Source organism: Zophobas morio, unplaced genomic scaffold, assembly GCF_036711695.1.
Source record: "Zophobas morio isolate AGI-343-1 ecotype UQ-CSIRO unplaced genomic scaffold, CSIRO_AGI_Zmor_V1 ptg000044l, whole genome shotgun sequence".
In the NCBI taxonomy this organism is placed as follows: domain Eukaryota; kingdom Metazoa; phylum Arthropoda; class Insecta; order Coleoptera; family Tenebrionidae; genus Zophobas; species Zophobas morio.
The window spans coordinates 9,893,678-9,911,223 of NW_026972149.1; the positions used below are offsets into that span (position 1 = coordinate 9,893,678).

Sequence of the window (17,546 nt, forward strand, 5' to 3'; positions counted from 1 at the left end):
GCCTACAGTTTCATGACCCCCTCAACAGTGAAACCCCCATATATATATATACAGTGGGTTGTATATCTTGTAGGAAATTGAATAAATGCGATATTATTTCCTCAAAATTACATTGAAATCTTCATGACTGGCTTTATTTAATTATGATAACTGCACAATACAGTTGTATAGTGGGTGTTCAACTTACAGCAGAAGTGTAGCGACACCTAAACACAAGATGTTAATTTTGCCTTTGATCATTACTTATTTGATTAGCAAAGGTACGATCTTTCAAACTTTCCATTTTCCCCAATATATGTTTTAGCTACCCTCATGGATGTAGATACTTCCGCGGAAAAACTTTTTCTTCAGTTCCAGGGTGCACTCAGTTACATGTTAGAGACTCAAATAGTACGAAACATCAGCGAAGACGTCAGTTTTAATCTTTACACCCGAAAAAATCCACAAGTAGCTCAGATTCTCCCACCGACTTATCCCTCTCTACTACCGCTATCCTACTTCAATCCAAAATTGAAATGCTATTTTGTGATTCACGGATACACCGACCACAAACATCGTGAAATTATCGCCCGCTTACGCCAAGGTAACCGTTGTTCTATTGAAAAAGTCATGAAGTTGGCGGTATAGATATTTACAAAAAATCAAAGCCAATTTGATGACTTTTTCAACAGTATACCCGATATGTAACTTTGCTGATTTTGACAACTCTGTCTGGTAGGAGGTTTGTGGTCAAACTATCAAAGTTTCTTTTCCTTTCAGTACTCAATAACGCTGAGGACTCTAACGTTATCGTCGTTGACTGGGGTCGGTTAGCCGCTTTCATGTATCTCCAAGCGGTTGATAACACGGTTCCCGTGGGAACCTACGTAGGACAGTTCTTATCGTTGCTAGAACAAAATAACTATATAGATTTACGGAACATCCACATGATAGGCCACAGCTTAGGTGCTCATATTTCAGGGATAGCCGGCGCGTATGTCGGAGGCAGGGTGGGCAGGATCACCGGTACAAGGCCGAAAGAAAGTCCTCTGCAAGTTTTGAAATTTAATATTAAAAAAATGATATTGGCAACTCTGTTCGATGTCAAATAGGTGCCAACGTGATTATTTTAAAGATAAATTTCATGGCCTACAGAACTTTTTTTTTTATCGGTTATAACGTAACCAGCCGGATTTCTAGGTCTAGATCCCGCAGGACCCCTCTTCGAATTACTCGAAGAAAGAGATGAATCCGTGTCTTTAGACAAAAGTGACGCTCTTTTCGTCGACGTGATTCACACCGACGCCGAAGAATTCGGTATAACCAAACCGATAGGTCATGCTGATTTTTATCCGAATGAGGGAACGTCGCCCCAACCGGGCTGTAACAACATACTGACTTCTGGTTGGTACTTTTATTTCGCAGTAGATAATCGTTGTTTCTTATAGTGTCTTGCAGCCACATCAGGTCCGTCTTATTTTACACAGAATCGGTCATTAACGAGTATCCGTTTGAGGCTAGGCGTTGTAACGTGACAGGAAGCGGCGACCCGTGTCTACAAGAGAAACCGGTTCATATGGGACATCACCTGTCACCAGAGTAGGTACAAAAGACGTGGTACACGAGATGTAATCGACAATTAGTTTCAAAAAACTATACTTTCTTTGGCGAGCGAAGCGAGCTGCAACCTTACAATTCTGCCTCAGATTTTCTGTACTAGTCAATATTTTCGAATATTTAGACAATTCAGTACTCGAAAGTAGAATAATAACAGTGCTTACGTCACGTTTTTGGGTGCTACTTGTCAGTTTTTTTCAATTGTTTGTAATTTTTTTTTTTTTGAAAAGCTTGTCTTGTCAATAAATCGACACACATTTATCTTATTTGTTGAAAAAATGTTGACAGTGTTTGTTCAAACTATTATCAAATTATGAAGGATGAGTGTTGACTGGAAAAAAAAATAACGCGATGCCTGTGATTTGCTGCTTGACCAACGGAATGTGAAATCAATTTGACTGCGGGTTAGAGTTGCGGTCATAGCGTTATCTAGGTCGTGAAAAACAGCTTCACTTTGACCGACAACGTTGGTGTAAACGTTGCTTTATTGTGCTCGTATCGTTGACAATTTGAATACGTGTTGATAACCTGGCGCAGTATGCAAATGACTAAATTTCCTCTACGTTGTGTTTTAGGTCCCGAGGGATATATTTTTTGGAAACGAATGCAGAGCCCCCTTTCGCCAAACGTCAGACGACTCAAAAGTGTCAGGACTGACGATTTTAGGATTTCGACTGGGTGAATTAAGTTCATGTAAATTTGTAACGTGGCTCATAAATAAATGCGTGTGAAGTTGATTTGCATTTAATTTTCCTACGATTTGAATTGAAACTGCTTCCTAAGGGCAAAGGCCAAAGTAGTGTCCTCAACGCTTAAATAAAAAGCAGTTCGTGACGTCATTTAAAATGTTGAACCGACGTGTGTCAGTATGAACCGAGTTTGTCAATTTTCACACAAATATCGGGGTTTTCCATATTTTGATAAGTAGTCAGTTTGAATGTTTTTATCTGCGTCAAATATGAGGGAGGAGTATGAAATTGTCATTTACGGTTTGACAATCCACGAGCAGTACATATTTTGCAGAGTGAGTATATTGTTTCGGAGTTCTGGTATGGTAGCGAGTGCGCACTTTCGCTATAAATTAAAGATGATCGAAATCTGATTAAGTTTATTTCTGTCTTTTCTCGGAATAAATTTAAAATAAAAGTTAGAGCGCTGATTTTTTGAACCGTGCGTGTACCTTGCAGTACGTAAACTTTCCGCCGCCCCACTCTTTTTTGTTGCAGTGCGCAGCAATTCGCTAAAATTTATACATTGATGTGTATTCCAAGATCGTGTTGGACAGGTGTAAGTTGTTAACCCGTGCAATATAATTAAAGTGAACTCAGTAAAGTGACTTAAGTCATCAGAATTTGACTTAAAAGTGCAATAAATCTAGTTACCGTGGACTGTCAAACGCAATTTATTGTAAAACCGTATGACCGGTCTAGCAATCCGATCTGTCATCCTGTTAATTGTCATCAGATATTTATAATCGCCCGAAATAATTGTTGATGATGAAGTTTGTGAAACAAAACCAGTGCAAGAAGGTGTGAAATCGTCGAGGATGTCGAAAAGCCAGTGAAAATGCTCCTCCCAAGGAGAAACAGTTTTATTTTAAATTCCCAGAAATTTTTAGGTTAAGTTGCTGTGAAACTGTGCAAAAACTCCAAACAAAATGTTATCGCTAAAGAAAGTGTACAGAGACGAACTCCTCCAGCTCGCTCTCATCCTGAGCTTACTCAGAGGCAACAGTGGACCCTATTTCGAAAACGATCTCTTTAATAACAGCCCCAATTACGACTTCGACAACGGAACGAGCTGGAGATCTCTGACACCGACGGTCCTGCGGTCGCATTTCGTGCACCCCAAGAGCCTCGATTCAGTGCTGCTTAACTACGAACGTGAATTATTCGCCGACTTAAACTTGCTAGGAAGATACAATCGGGACAGCTATCGACATCCAGATGTCACAGCCTATTTGCTTAACATCGAACGGACTACAGGGGCCCCCTTGGCCACCCAAGATGTGCCTGCGGATATCATCACGACTCAAAACCAGAACGAGGAGAGCGCCAGCTCGAACGAAGCCTCGTCTGGCCCCATCGATGTAGGACTCGAACTCACTCAGGAGGTTTGTTGTAAATTAGTGATAAGCGTATCAATAGCGTCTTAAACGGTGATTCATTCTGTGCACAATCACACGGCTTCAAACACTTGTTGCTACATTTTCAAAAACTTGCTCATGGTTAATTCACTAAATTACTCGAATATAATTATTTAACGCTGATAATTAGTGGAAAAACGCGGTTAAGCAAGTAGGTTTGTATGTGGGACTGCAGAATAATTACGCTACGTTTTACCCATGTAGTGGATGTAAACTTCAACCTTATAAATTGCGTCATTAATTATTGTTTACTTGCATCGTTATTGTGGTGTTGCCACAAAAAGACACATTCGCAGTTTTGGTACCCAAAACATTCTCCTTTTTGACATTCAAACTCAATTCAGAGTGTAATATTAGAAAAACGATAACGTTTGTGGTTATCGAATTATTATGGTTGCGAATTATGTTGGCGATCGGGGGAGATATGTACTATAGATATTTTTTAGCCAGTCATTATCGTTGTAATACAGAAATTTGTTGATATGACATGTTTTTCTATTGTCATTAAACTTTCTTATCTCGCTAACAGTGCACTTTTTTTGTCACTAATAATTATTTCATATGATGTAGTACAACGGTTCGCTAGTTTCAAAGTCTTGCCGTTAATGTAATAACTACATTATCGTCAATAAAGTTTTATGAAGCAAAACATTTTTTATTTGACGATTGATTAACTCAGAAACGCTTAAAACACCGCTTAAACTTTATTCCCAATGGCAACCATGGTTTGAGAATGAAATACATCCCACAACCTGTGTTCTTCTAGTATATTGGTTTAATAAATGTATTTTTTATTATCGTAACCGATTTTCACTATATTATGTTTATTTAAGCTCGAGCGAAGCGAATGTTTAAAAACGAGTGCCTATGAAAAAGTCTTCTAAATTAACCAGATTTCAGATTGTTTTTTAGACAACGCACTCAAGATGTGACTAATGAGCTCGAATACATCGTTGAACCGCGTTTAAAGAGTCAAAAACGACGGATTATGAAACTGTGATTAAAATATCATTCAGCGCTGTGTACAGGGTTTTAGATGCTGGAGTAGAAAAAATGTATTATATACACCGCAAATTTATCATGACGTATGTCAAAGTGTTCAGTTTAAAAATTGGTCGAAAGCTGTTTCGACAGAACTTCACTCGCACCTAAAGTACAGTGAAACATAGTCAGCATTTTTGAGTTGAGTTTTTACTTTACAGAATTTTGTGATGACATTTTTTGCAAGGACACGTATATCAACTTGGATTGGTGCACTGTAATACTAAAAATAACAGTATTGTATTCCCAAAATTTTCTGGGAGAATGGAGTGAGCCGTTCTTGATTTAACCAATAAAATAAATTGATACATTCATTAATTTTTGTGAGTCACCTGTATAAGCCAATCTAAAAAAAAATAATACCAATGATGACGCACAAGTAAAAACTCATGATATTTTGCGCATTTCTGGTAGATTTAGGAATTTAACTCGTTACCATGGAAATTTGTAACTTAACACCTTTAAATGTCACAAGTTTTTACAAGATTAATACTTGTGAAATTAATTACTAGGCCCGCCCACCCGCCCCCTATTTGCTCAGAGAATATGTCATTTGCCGAAATAAGTCTTATCTTAGCAAGTACTAGCCCCATCCACCCTTTACTTTCTTAGAGTGTATATCATTTGCCAAAATCAGTCTCGTCTTACCAATACTAGCCCCGCCCACCCGCCCCTATTTTCTCAGAGGATATGTCATTTGCCAAAATAAGACTTATGTTATCAAGTACTAGCCCCGTCCAGCCGCCCTTTATTTTCTCAGAAGATAGTACTTGCTAAGATAAGTCTTATTTTGGCGAACGTCATACCCTCTGAGAAAATAGGGGCGGGTGGGTGGGGCTAGCACTTGCTAAGATAAGAATGATTTTGCCCCTGTTAAACTTGTAAAATTAAACTTGTTAAATTTAAAAGGTGTTAAATTGCAAATTTCCATTAATTTTTTTGAGTAATCCTGTTTAAGGAAATCTAAAAAATATGAACAAATTATTATGCTTACCATAAATTTAAAACATCTGCAAGATTTCAAAGCATTCAGTTTGGCAGATTTAAAATTAAATTACAAAATGTTGTTATATAATTTTGTTTTTTTTTCCTAAAATTTGGACGTTTCCAGTAAAAACTCAACACAGAGTCATAAACTACATGTGTAGGACTATGTTATTTTATACAATTTAACACATTATTGGTGGCGATGATTAGACAAATTTTGGTTAGCGTTTTACCATCTACATGATATTCCTAATATAAATACAAAATTTGACAACAATCGGCTCAGTACTTTCGAGATTATCTTTTTAATAAAAATCTAGGACGGCAGACAGACAGACGGACAAACAAACAGAAACGGGAGGACTATTTCTTCGTACTGTACGGTTTATGAAAGATCGAGAAAATGTAAAAGAGAGTCGGCCGACGGACTCTTTTACAAAAAATGAAGTACAATGAAACATATCCAGTACTAATAATAATGTATTACGCCCCCCACAATTTTCGGAAAAATGGAGTGAGCGGTTCTTGATTTATCAATAAAGTAAATTAATCCATTCATAAACCACATTTGACATGACGGTATCAATTTTTTGGGGGGATAAACAGATATATTTTGATTAAAAATTTACCATGTCTGCAATAAATTGAAAACGTCTGCAAGATTTCAAGGCATTCGATTAATTTTTTTTTTTTGCATCACCCTGTATAAGTAAATCGAAAAAATATGAATACAAATGCAGTAATTTTAAAAGTGCACACTATTGAATGATCAAAAAGCCAAAACAAGAATGAGAAACGATATTACAAACACAACTGAGGCGGCAGCTCTTTATGCAGGTGGCAAGTCATAAATTACTGGAACGCCCGAAAGTGGCCAACTTTGCATTTTGCACAATCTCGATGTCATATATGTCAATAAACGGTCAGTCGGAAGAGGAATTAAAAACAAATAAACTCTATTTTCCGTTACATTAAGCCAGAAGGAGTCCAGCATCACAAGCATATCCGTATAAACCGTCTCCGTACAAGTACGAACATTCTAAAATTTATTTACAGCACATTACCAACAGGAAAAGTGGTATTTCAGCAATATGCGCAGTGTTTAAAATGTTTATGTTGATACATCGGAAGAATGTCCCGTAGATATTTGTTTAATTCGAATGAGTTTGTCGCCTCAAAACAGATGACTCTATTAATAAACCTCAATTGACCAAAATATTCTGAATGTTATTACTGTAATTCTTACTTTATTGTTATAAAGACAAGCGTATTCTTACATTTTCGAGAAAATGTAAGAATACTCGTTATTAATTTCATCAATTAAAATGAAAGAGTGATTAATTTTATTAAATTTATTTTAATTGAAAAAAAAAAAGAATGTGTGCGCCCGCTGGTTTCATACCTTCGACCCTGTGTCGATAAGCTGGATATTATGTTGATATAAAGACAAGACAAAGCAATAAACCAATATAGCAATAATAAACAAAATCAAGATAATATTCATAAACCATAAGTAGAGAAGTATATAATTTCATACAAAATCTGTAATGTTAGTTATGCAATATAGTGAGCGGACGTCACCGAATTGGTAGGGGTGATTATCCAAATTTTGATCAGCGTTTTACCATCTGCAGGATATTCCTAATATACATACAAAATTTTACAAAAATCGGTCCAGTAGTTTTGGAGATAATCTGCCTAATAAATATCCGGACAGACGGCAGACAGACAGGCAGACGGACGGACGGACGGAAACGGGAGACCTATTTCTTCGTACTCTAAAGGTCATGAAAGGGCGAGAAAATGTAATAGTAGAGAGTCGGCCGACGCTTACGCTCGGGAAGTAAAAATAGCGAAAACCAAATTTAATGACAAGTTGTGCAGTCATTTTTGTGTATTTTTTAGTCGTATGAATTATCAAATTATTTTTTATTTAATTTCTTAATAGTTGTCCGGTTTTTAGAGAAACTTTCACAATGTTCTTGTCTAATTTATTAAACTAAGAAAATTATTTTTGATGGTCATGTGTAAAATTGTAGCATTTTTTATTTTATAATTCGATTGTGCTGTGCGCATGTAACAAGCTAAAAAACAACAGAATAAGTTACGTTTTTTACGTTACAAAAGCAATGTGAGTTTATTGTCGGACGGGAGTTAATACTGTGTAATTTTTCCCTCGGTTGTTGTACACTACTCAACTTGTATTTGAACTCCAGTCGATATCATCATTAGTGGCGAAGCCATCTTCTGTTACGTTTCCGCTTGTAATAATTATAAAATTTAATAATAATTAATTAATTACCTAAAATAAACGGTTACACTTCCAGAGCTGCCCTAAATATTACCTTATATGCCACAGTAACACGTATATGAGTAAAAATAAACAAGCAGTGAATTTATTTTTATAAATGAAGTGCTGAATGTAGATTAGATTTTTTTTATTGTATTTGTAAAAACTGCGTTAGTAAGCCAGTCAAAACAAACATATAGTTTGGCTGTGCAACGTACAGAAAAATAAATACTGTAAAGCTGCCACTAAAACTTGTTACGCAAAAAATAAGCCCTTGTGTGCAATAAACAAACACTGCTGCCAGTTAGTTTCAGTATAACGACGTTATTTACAACTGTAGGTTTTGTTTAAAAGTGTATATTTGTCGATTGTACATTAGATTTTAATATGTTTTAAATGTTTTCGGAAAATACGTCAAAAATTCAAATCAAAAATATAAACAAGTGTGAAGTTTTTCTTTATTGTTTAGTTACTGGGTTGGATCAAAGTAGGTAAAATTCGCATCCACGCATATCTGTTGCAGCAACTTTCGCTCTTTGTGACTCATGGCAATCATGAGATTCTTTGTTTTGTCAACAGTATAATCTGGCTTTGGAGTTGCGGACTAATATTGATATGATAAACAAGATGTTTTCATTCTGATGAAAGATTAACAAAGATATGAAGAATAATAGATTATTAAATTTCGTAACGTAACGTGTGAAATTATGCATCGCGTGTGAAGAAGCCTCCACGTGTATTATTATTATCATTAGCGATGAGTAACTACGTTTAGTTCTAGTAGTGACGATATTGATCAAAATCGGAAAGTAGGGTGAAATCGTCGTCTAATTTAATCGGGGTTGGTCGATATTTTTATTACGTCTAAAATTACCACGTTGTTTGTGTGTTTACACCAGCGGGTTAACCATCCCGGCTTGTTTTGCACGTGGGGACAATTCTAATTTAAAGAAAAACAACATTTTGTAATATTGCGCCGTTCGTTGCGTCGATACACCTTAACAAAGAAAGATTTAATATGGAATAATTATTTTTAACATGAAATTGGCCAGTGGCCCACTATTCTGATTATTTTGGTTTTATTTTCGTTCCATTCATGGAATTCCACACTGCTCTGGAACGTGTTAACCAACTAATGAGGGCTCAATTTATCCACACTACGTGTGTCAAGATACCAAATTGATTAACGCTTAAGAATCGATGCTGATGCTGTTTGTCATGTGATTCACATGCGTTCAATGTTTTTCCCCTCGAACTTTTGAGCGAATGCCAATTTAGAGCAGACAAAGACCAGTGGCGCAAATAAGCGAAGATGCGTTGCCCTATTATTCCAAAAATACCAAAATAACACGAGTGTTCAGATGCGAGCTTTATTAAAATCAGTCCATGTCAACCTTGAACCAGTTTATAAATCGCATATAGGTTTATTCGCCATTTTGACACTTTTTCGGTTTCGATATAGACTTCGCTTTGTTCATTTTCCCGCTGTTGCTATCACGCGGTTTACTTTTTTTTTTTAGAAATGTTGACCTAAAGGTTTTACTTCATACATATTTTATTGACTATTGTTTCGCAGTGTGAAGACTCTACTGTTTAAAATATTTCGTGGAGACCCTTCGTGACCTTGTTTTAGATCGTTTTTGATTGAATTTGAGACAATTAGGACGCTCAAATCGAGACATTGAGCGGAAATTATTTCGATGCCGCCGTAAAAATATCGCAGGCCAGAAGCTTCAAAGTCAAAAAAATGGGTTTTGTTTATTGGAAACATCTTCGATGAAATCGAGCCAAACTTTATTAATAATGTTTTGAGTGAATAAACCCTGATTTTGATTCAGATGCCACGTCGCAACGACGTTATTTTCTTCAGTGTGGTGCAATATTGTAACACAAGTTGCGTTGATGAAATGCGACGTCGCAGTTCATAATTATGTCATACTTATTCCCTTTGTTTGCGTATTTTATAAAGCGAACCCTTTGTTTACAAAAAAAAATGTTCGTTATTAATTTTGCATATTGAATTATATGAAACTAGTTTGCAAAGTCGCCTATCCTTGACGAAAATTTTGACTAATTCAATTGTGATGTTCTTTGACCTTGTTCATGACGCTGTCGCGTCTTGAGAATGACAGTGAAGTTACATACACCATTTAAGCAACCGATTAACCACTTTTTTCACGAAAGCGAAACGAAAATAAATACCGTAGTTCCGAGATTGATGTCCGAACATCATTTTCAGCTACTACAGTTTATATAAGTTCATTAATAAATATTTTGGACCCATTTTACTTAATTACAACTCGAACCTGCTTTTCAACTCAAAAAATGGTCGGTGATATGGATGAAACAGAAAAAAACAGTGGTAATTAATTTTCGTGTTCGTCGATGATTCACGAGGACCTCTTAAGTCAAGTCATTGCCTTTGGAAGGTCAATCAAAGTTCCGAACGAGTGCGTCGCCAAAAATCATGCTGCGAGGCGTTCGGATTGTTCTCTAATAAATATTCGTAGCTCACTGGATCTCGGTTAAGTTATCGACAGCTGTGACGTCAGTGGGTTCATGAAAATTTAAGATAGAGGCATGTTCGGACTTTGGATTATCATTTTCACGATTATTAAACACACTTTCTATTCAGCATGTGCGAGAGGATGCAAATGGGACATGCTTCTAATCAGTTGATCTGTAGCGATAACGGAACGTCAATATTTGTCGATTTGTTAAAAAAAGAGAGTCCCACAAAGATCCACTAGAGGGCCTATTGTGTTCGCGCGCAATAATAGAGTTGTGTACGCACATTTGATTGCTAAATTCGGTTATTTAGGACGGTTTTATGTTTGCTAAATGTGGTTCGGCACTTGGTAGATAAGTATGTAGTTGTAAATGCCGCGTGACCGCTTTTCCTGCCTATTTTGAATTTATGTAAACTATTTGACGATAAGTAATAATGGGTGTTTATGAAGCGGCAAGTGCTTTTGTGGAACAATAAGATGCACAGATTTCATACTTATGCCTATATTCGAGCAAGGCCGTTGCGTATAACGTCCAAGGAAAAGTTGAATTATTGAGTCATCGTCAACCTGATGACAAATAATTGTTGGTGGGATCGTTATCCTTCCACCTGGCGATTAGTCGACTAGCTTGTAGGATTGAAGCACTAATGTAATTTTAATCAATAATCAAATAATGTATAAAAATCAACAAACGGGTTTGTTATCAGTTTTCGCGTAATAGATTGCACAATATATTGAAATTTAGTAGACGAAGGTGGTGTGGTGGCGAGACGGCGAATTGTAAACCCACCCTCGAAAAAACAGGGTGCAGCGAACCGTCTGCCAAACCGAAAAGTGCAAACGACCTCTCGGAGTGTTATTCACATAGGCGAAGGTCGGGTTAAATAAAGATCGTTTCACACGTGTGAAAAAAATAAATATAGGGAGTCGTAGGTATGCATTTTTCGTTTTCTTTATGTACTGTGAAAGTCGGCTCTAAACATATCAACCTCGATCATCGCCCTAGAGTTTTTCTTTGACCTCAAACCTACACAGTCTCAGAAAAGCACTAATTATAATATTTTTGTACGGGTTCTTTTATTAGTATCAGCTGTTTTCTTGTTACCATGGTGGCGTTCACGTGACACTTGGTCTGTTTATTCCGTCTCACCCTCAATACTTCATCCCGACGACCTTTACCAACTTACGTGCGTATTTAGGAAATTTACATGATTGAACAAAGACCCGCTTCCAAAAATTCGGATTTGGCACATCTGTAAATATTTATTAATGCGTGACTAATAATGTTTTCTAGAATGTTTTTCACGGTGTACACAAATTAAAAAATACGTTTGAACTTGAACCCACAGACAGTTTAACCAAATTTTATTTTAAACTTGTTTATTTTTAATCAGTCGGGTAGGTCATGGCTGCTGCGTTTGAAACGTGGCGCGACATCTCTGGACAAGTTTGAAAATTCGGCTGTAGGATCCTGTTGTGAATTTCAGCGCCATCTACTGGTGCTTTAGCCAAGTCGTGGCCTTCTTCGAGCAGCGGTCGTCCTCGACGATCCTACTCGTGACAAATTATTTTCCAAGAAATTTGCGGGATGGAAGTTTGAAATACGTCACGATTTTCCGTTTTCGCTGTAAATTTTTCTCGTATCGTTTTAAAACTTCGTTGCGGTGATCCGGGGGCAAAGGTGACTCTATTGTACATAAAAGTTTATTTCGTCGTTCGTCGTGGATAAACAGTTGTCATAAATGTTTGTATTGTGTCCGATTTATTTCGTAACGCAGCGCGATTTCTCGCATCTTTTTATTGCCGAGATACCGCGGAACAACCTGTTGACTAAATTGCTGATTCGCGATACGCTAATACGAGACCACGTGTTTAATAAATAATTATTACCATACTAAAGCAACGAAAGTCAAGGATACAGAATAGGTACTGATTGTCGCTGGCGCTTTCTAGTGAATGATTTTGTAGGCTTATCCTTATCACATTTTCTGTTATCTTATTATTGTCTGAAAAGACTCAATATTTAGTAGTGATCTCCAAAACGTTGAAGTGTTGTGTGTCATAGGAAACCTTTTTTGGATAATTCGCACGAAAATGGTGAGTTTTGCGTAAAACGAAAAAATCTGCCACGAGATTATCGCCGCAGCCGATTAGCATAATTAATGACCACTGTCATCGGGATCCGCTCAAGAAACGATACTGTTTTTTCGCGATTGTTGCCATAAGCGATGTCGTAATCTATCGCAACGGACACGTTCTTAAAGTCGTATTTATTGTTTCAATTCGCAATTCTACAATAATTTAAACAATGACGTCATATTTATATTAGACACTAAACAAGCGCCGTAATTTATGAAAGCGGGATTGTTTTGACACACGCAACAAGTAAAAGTAACACCAGTGCGTTGTTTTTTTTTTTGAAAAAAAATCACGATTTTAACAGGTTTCAAGATTTCAGCTTAAGAACTTCGCGCGGGAAGTAAGAGAGGGCGCCCGAGCGCACTTCTTCGTTTGTTTTTCTAATAACATACTATTAAGACGGTATAACTAGAATAAACTTGTTCTTGCTTCAGCTAATTACCTTTATCATCATACCTTGTATGTACTTAATTCATGTTCTTGTTCTATTTGATATGAGTTGTTTGTGGCCTTCGTCACGACTGTATTATTTCACGACAATTGACCGGTTTAGCTCTTCGGTAGCTCTTTTTCATATACAATTCACAGTTTTAACATTTTCACGTAAACTAGTGCCAGCGTAAATAGTTTTGCTCCTAGTCTTATCCACCTTCAGGTAAAAATTTCACAAAGGGTTGAAAGCCGTTGTGGTCAAGTGATTATTAAGCGTAGGTAAACAATAGAGTTTGACAAATGACTTTTTCGAGTTATGGGGTGGTCAGGATGCCGGAATGACAAATGATGTTGAGACAGGTCTCAGTGCGGTGTCTTCTAGCACGGACAGGACCACCTTTATCCAACGCTGGTACTACACAAGCGCTACTATTAATATTTTTCGTTGAGACTGTCGGGTTCTATTAGAATCGAAGTGACAGGGAAAGCTGCTACGATCTTATCTATCACGGTCCTATTTGTTTCGAATAATTTTAAATTAGTCAAACTCATTAGTCAAGGCTGGATTTTCAGTGTTCCTGTTACTCCGACTCGCATATTAATAATAAAATGATTAGATAATGTAATCGCGGATGGTGTAAGCTTCTAGATATTTTTCTACGATTTTATCTGCGGTTGACAATAGCCGCTGCCGCCAATTCGTGAATCACTAGGCTTTGTATTAGGAAGTGAGCGGTTTAAATGTATTGTTATCTTTTAAGAGCACGGTGAATGGAAATGGTTTTCATGGATACGGCCGAAATTTCGCATAAGTCGATTAAGCTTTCTTGCGTGTCGTTTCTAAACTTTAAATCTTGATATGCAGCCACTACTGACGAGAACCGAACTTACCGCAAGGTACCCGTTTAAATCCAATTATCGGCTTATTTCGGGAAGATCTGTGAACGAAGTTTACAGCCTTGCCTTAACTTCAAGGACCATAACTAACTTTTCCTTTTGCGATATCAGATTCTGTATCGGAGTCTGAAAATGTGAAAGTTTAGATTTATACGAAATTACGTAATTTCATAGCGACGGCTTTTTCAAAGACTCGGGTGGATGATCAAATGGCAAAAAGCGTTATTAGCAGTCATCTTGGGTGCAAAAAGAATATAAAACGGTCGTAGTTTTATTTTTGGATAATTTTTTGAGATGACGTCAACAATTTTCTCAAAAAGGAATACAAATAAATTTCGTCAAAATAATTTGATTTGTAGAAATTTCGCCAAAAAGGCCCTTTTGGTTTTGCTCAAATTTAAATTAAATTAATATTGCGTCAGTTTATACAGAGTGTACCATTTTTTAACAAAGTTCAAATACATAAATAGCTGTTGCATTTGAAACTAGTTGTTTACGAGATAGCCCTCGTATACCATATGTATGCGTTATAAAAACGGTTGATGTTTGTTTTATTATTGTTTTTAAGACGTAATAAAAACAAAAATAATTACAACTTCCAGTAGTCATAAACATTTAGCACATTATTTCATAGAATGATTACTTTGAGAAGGATGTAGGAAATTTTGCTTTGTAAACACTTAGCATAGAGTTTTTTTTTTAATCGGGGAGCAATATTGTGACACATGTTAAGCATGCCAAAGCAAAGACCTGCAATACCTAGTTTGTTAATTACCGGTCGTTAAAATTAATTGTGTCAGACTGTTTGCTGTAAATTGTTTATCTTAATTCAAAATGTATCTTATCGGTGGCATGTCACGCCGGATTGTCCATAGTTCAAATGTGATTAATTTTTGTGTAATTTAACAAACTTCCACACATGTTTAGTGAGTGTAACTTCTTACGTTGTTTCAATTATATAATAACGGAAAACAATTTTATTAAAGCTTTCCATAATCACCACGTATATATATAGCTCGCTACATACCAAAAAAAAAACTGATTACCGTTTTAATTTTAAAGCGGCTTTCCGTCCTTGTTCACAATCACCGAAATATCGAGTGCCACGACGATAAATTGTTGTGTTTTCGATATCTTAACTGCCTTGACGGCTCGTTATTATTTGAAAAAGCGCGAATTAGGTCGATTGGCGAAAACGATGTCACTTGACGGTCTGCGGACAGATGTTCCACGCGATATTTTTGGCTATCAGTGCAAAGATAAGAAGGTTATCGTGTTAAGACTGCATTAAATTTAAACTGACGTCATATCATTTACGATTTGATTTGTTTAAGACGCTTAACAAAGAGCGACGTCAAAAGTTTATTACATTTACCTTGGTGAATACACGTCGGCCCCTTTAACAGCGGGAGTTATTACTAATATTACTGTTGGCGAAATTTAGAAGGGGGTAATATAGAATTTCTGATTTGACAAACCGACGGCCAATGTTTCTTTCCTATGATCGTTTATTATATACCGTCGTTTGAAAGTCATTTTCTTATCTTCCCTTACGGCTTATTAAAGACTATAAATGTCGTAACGTCAAGTCTCCATCACTGTTACATAAAATGACAGCGAATTAGACGCTGCAATGACAAATCTTAAATTAACTCGCTTGTATCGCATTACGTTGATAATATCACAGCAATCAAGAACTTTATTCAAAAATGGGATACACTGTTAGAGTTTAGTGAAAGGTGCTGTCTAATTGGCATTATTGATTGAAATAAAATGATAACAAAAAGCACTCAGACTAAATTTAATAAATCTCCACCGCATTATGACGATAACACCGGACAAAGAGCTTTGCGTACTTTTCAGATAAAAGATATTAGCTTTTATTGACACTGTTGTATTTGTTTTGTTTCGCGTAGTTGCGCTGAAGACGATCCTCGAAATTCTACTAATTTATTAAAAAATGTTTTGACGAGCTTTTATTCATTGTCTTCGTGTTAATTCGTTATATAATTAATACCCAAAAGAAAACACGTAAACCGCTCGTTCTTCACCGAAGCTGACTTACGCGAATCCTTGTAGAGTAAACATTGTTTTGCACATTTAAATATCAATGGGTGTTTTTAATATCGCTAATGAGTTTTTGAAAACATGGTAATGTACGTAAGCGTGACGCCTCACCAAGTTTAAATTAATCTATTAAAGGATAAAAAATAAAACGAGAAATTGATGTCACTTCTGTGAAACCTAAAGCGCGAGATTCGGATTACCACGGAGCGTGTCGCAATTTTCGTTTATCGGGAAATTGTCGCCGATTTGTAGCGGTATCATTTTCAAATTTCCTGTTTTCTAAAGTTCAAACTTACTGCTGCAATACCTAACCCGGCGAATTAAAGACTGAGAAGGTATATTTTAATGTCAAATCCGTCGCCGTAACAGCGTTACCCAACATTTTCGAACGAGGAAGTTGTCAGATAATGCCATTGAGTACCGCCCCATTGACCGGCCGGTTTTGTCAAGCCAATGCGCGAAAAGTTCCTGACAGCCCAATGACACTTGACGCAACAAACAGCGAATCGCACATGCCCGTAAACCGCAATTATTCCCAATTTCGAAAGCGAAAACCAGTGGCGGCGTCCGTTCGTCGCTTTCCCCTGTGGATGCTGAAAATTAGCTATTGATTATAGCATGCGATAAGCGGTCGAATTGTGAACATGTTTGATAGCGATATACAATGGAGGCAGTGCGCTGAACGGCGCCGAGTCCCAATAAGCTCAAGTCGTGGCCACGGAGCTTCGACAGGCCCGACAGCCCCAGTCTGATCGTGCTGTTCAAAAGTGGCCGCTGATTGGTCAGCATTGATTATGTCGGCGGGTTCTTTTGTCAAGCCGTCATGCTTCATTTCTTGCCGTCTGCTGACCTCCGGACCACTCGTCTGCCCTCCTTGTCTTCGGACTTTTTATCCTCATACCACATCTTAAATTAATTATTGCTCCATGATGGCCACCACAAGACCCACTCGAGATGCCAAAAGCTCGCAAAACTTATTCAGATCCTGCTTCCTGTGATCTATTACCAACGACACAAAAAGCGGAAAAGGAAGACACGCAAAAAATTGTTTGCTTCCAGATCGGGCGATCTTGTGGGCTGCGCACACTTAACAATATAATGGAAAAGTGTATGTATATATAATTCAGAAACACGAAACATAGTACAGAAATCACGATGATGTTTATTGCTATGTAAATATATACACATTTAAGAAAACTTATTCTAAAATAGTACTAAGTAAACCATTTTAACCCGAGTATCTAATTTTAGTTATTTATAACCTGTCACACTATATTACATGAAGACAATGATATAGATAAGAACACCCATAAAATCGCGCTACAATCAGCCGCACATTGAGATATAAAACTAGAAAAAACAAGATGATCAAATTTTATTAAGCCCTGGGAGTATTATTATGGATAACGACAGATCAAATCCGCAGAAGTGACTTGAGACG

General features: G+C 36.9%; 2 protein-coding genes across 6 annotated transcripts in view; both read left to right on the forward strand.

The window, feature by feature from the left end:
* Positions 1 to 308: 308 nt before the first annotated feature.
* On the forward strand, positions 309 to 2,331 carry LOC135141367 (pancreatic lipase-related protein 2-like). 4 transcript variants are annotated; one of them, XR_010282377.1, is made up of 5 exons: positions 309 to 583; positions 760 to 1,005; positions 1,180 to 1,383; positions 1,438 to 1,582; positions 2,172 to 2,331. XR_010282377.1 is itself a non-coding variant. In XM_064072416.1 (5 exons), the coding sequence occupies exons 1-4, from the start codon at positions 313 to 315 to the stop codon at positions 1,580 to 1,582; spliced, it is 876 nt and encodes a 291-aa protein (XP_063928486.1). In that variant the 5' UTR covers positions 309 to 312; the 3' UTR covers positions 2,172 to 2,331. The 4 variants fall into 4 exon arrangements, 2 of the variants coding, with proteins under 2 accessions (XP_063928486.1, XP_063928485.1); XR_010282376.1 differs by having other exon boundaries at positions 1,438 to 1,578; XM_064072416.1 differs by having other exon boundaries at positions 1,428 to 1,582.
* A 502-nt stretch (positions 2,332 to 2,833) lies between these two features.
* Positions 2,834 to 17,546, forward strand: part of Cnc (cap-n-collar) — a 45,274-nt gene continuing 30,561 nt past the window's right edge. Inside the window, exon 1 of one of the 2 annotated variants that reach the window (XM_064073186.1) lies at positions 2,834 to 3,709. In XM_064073186.1, the coding sequence (XP_063929256.1) occupies positions 3,254 to 3,709 (456 nt within the window). In that variant the 5' untranslated portion in view covers positions 2,834 to 3,253. Of the gene's footprint in view, positions 3,710 to 12,511; positions 12,668 to 17,546 lie in introns of those variants that run through there. The other variant, XM_064073188.1, reaches the window with a different exon arrangement.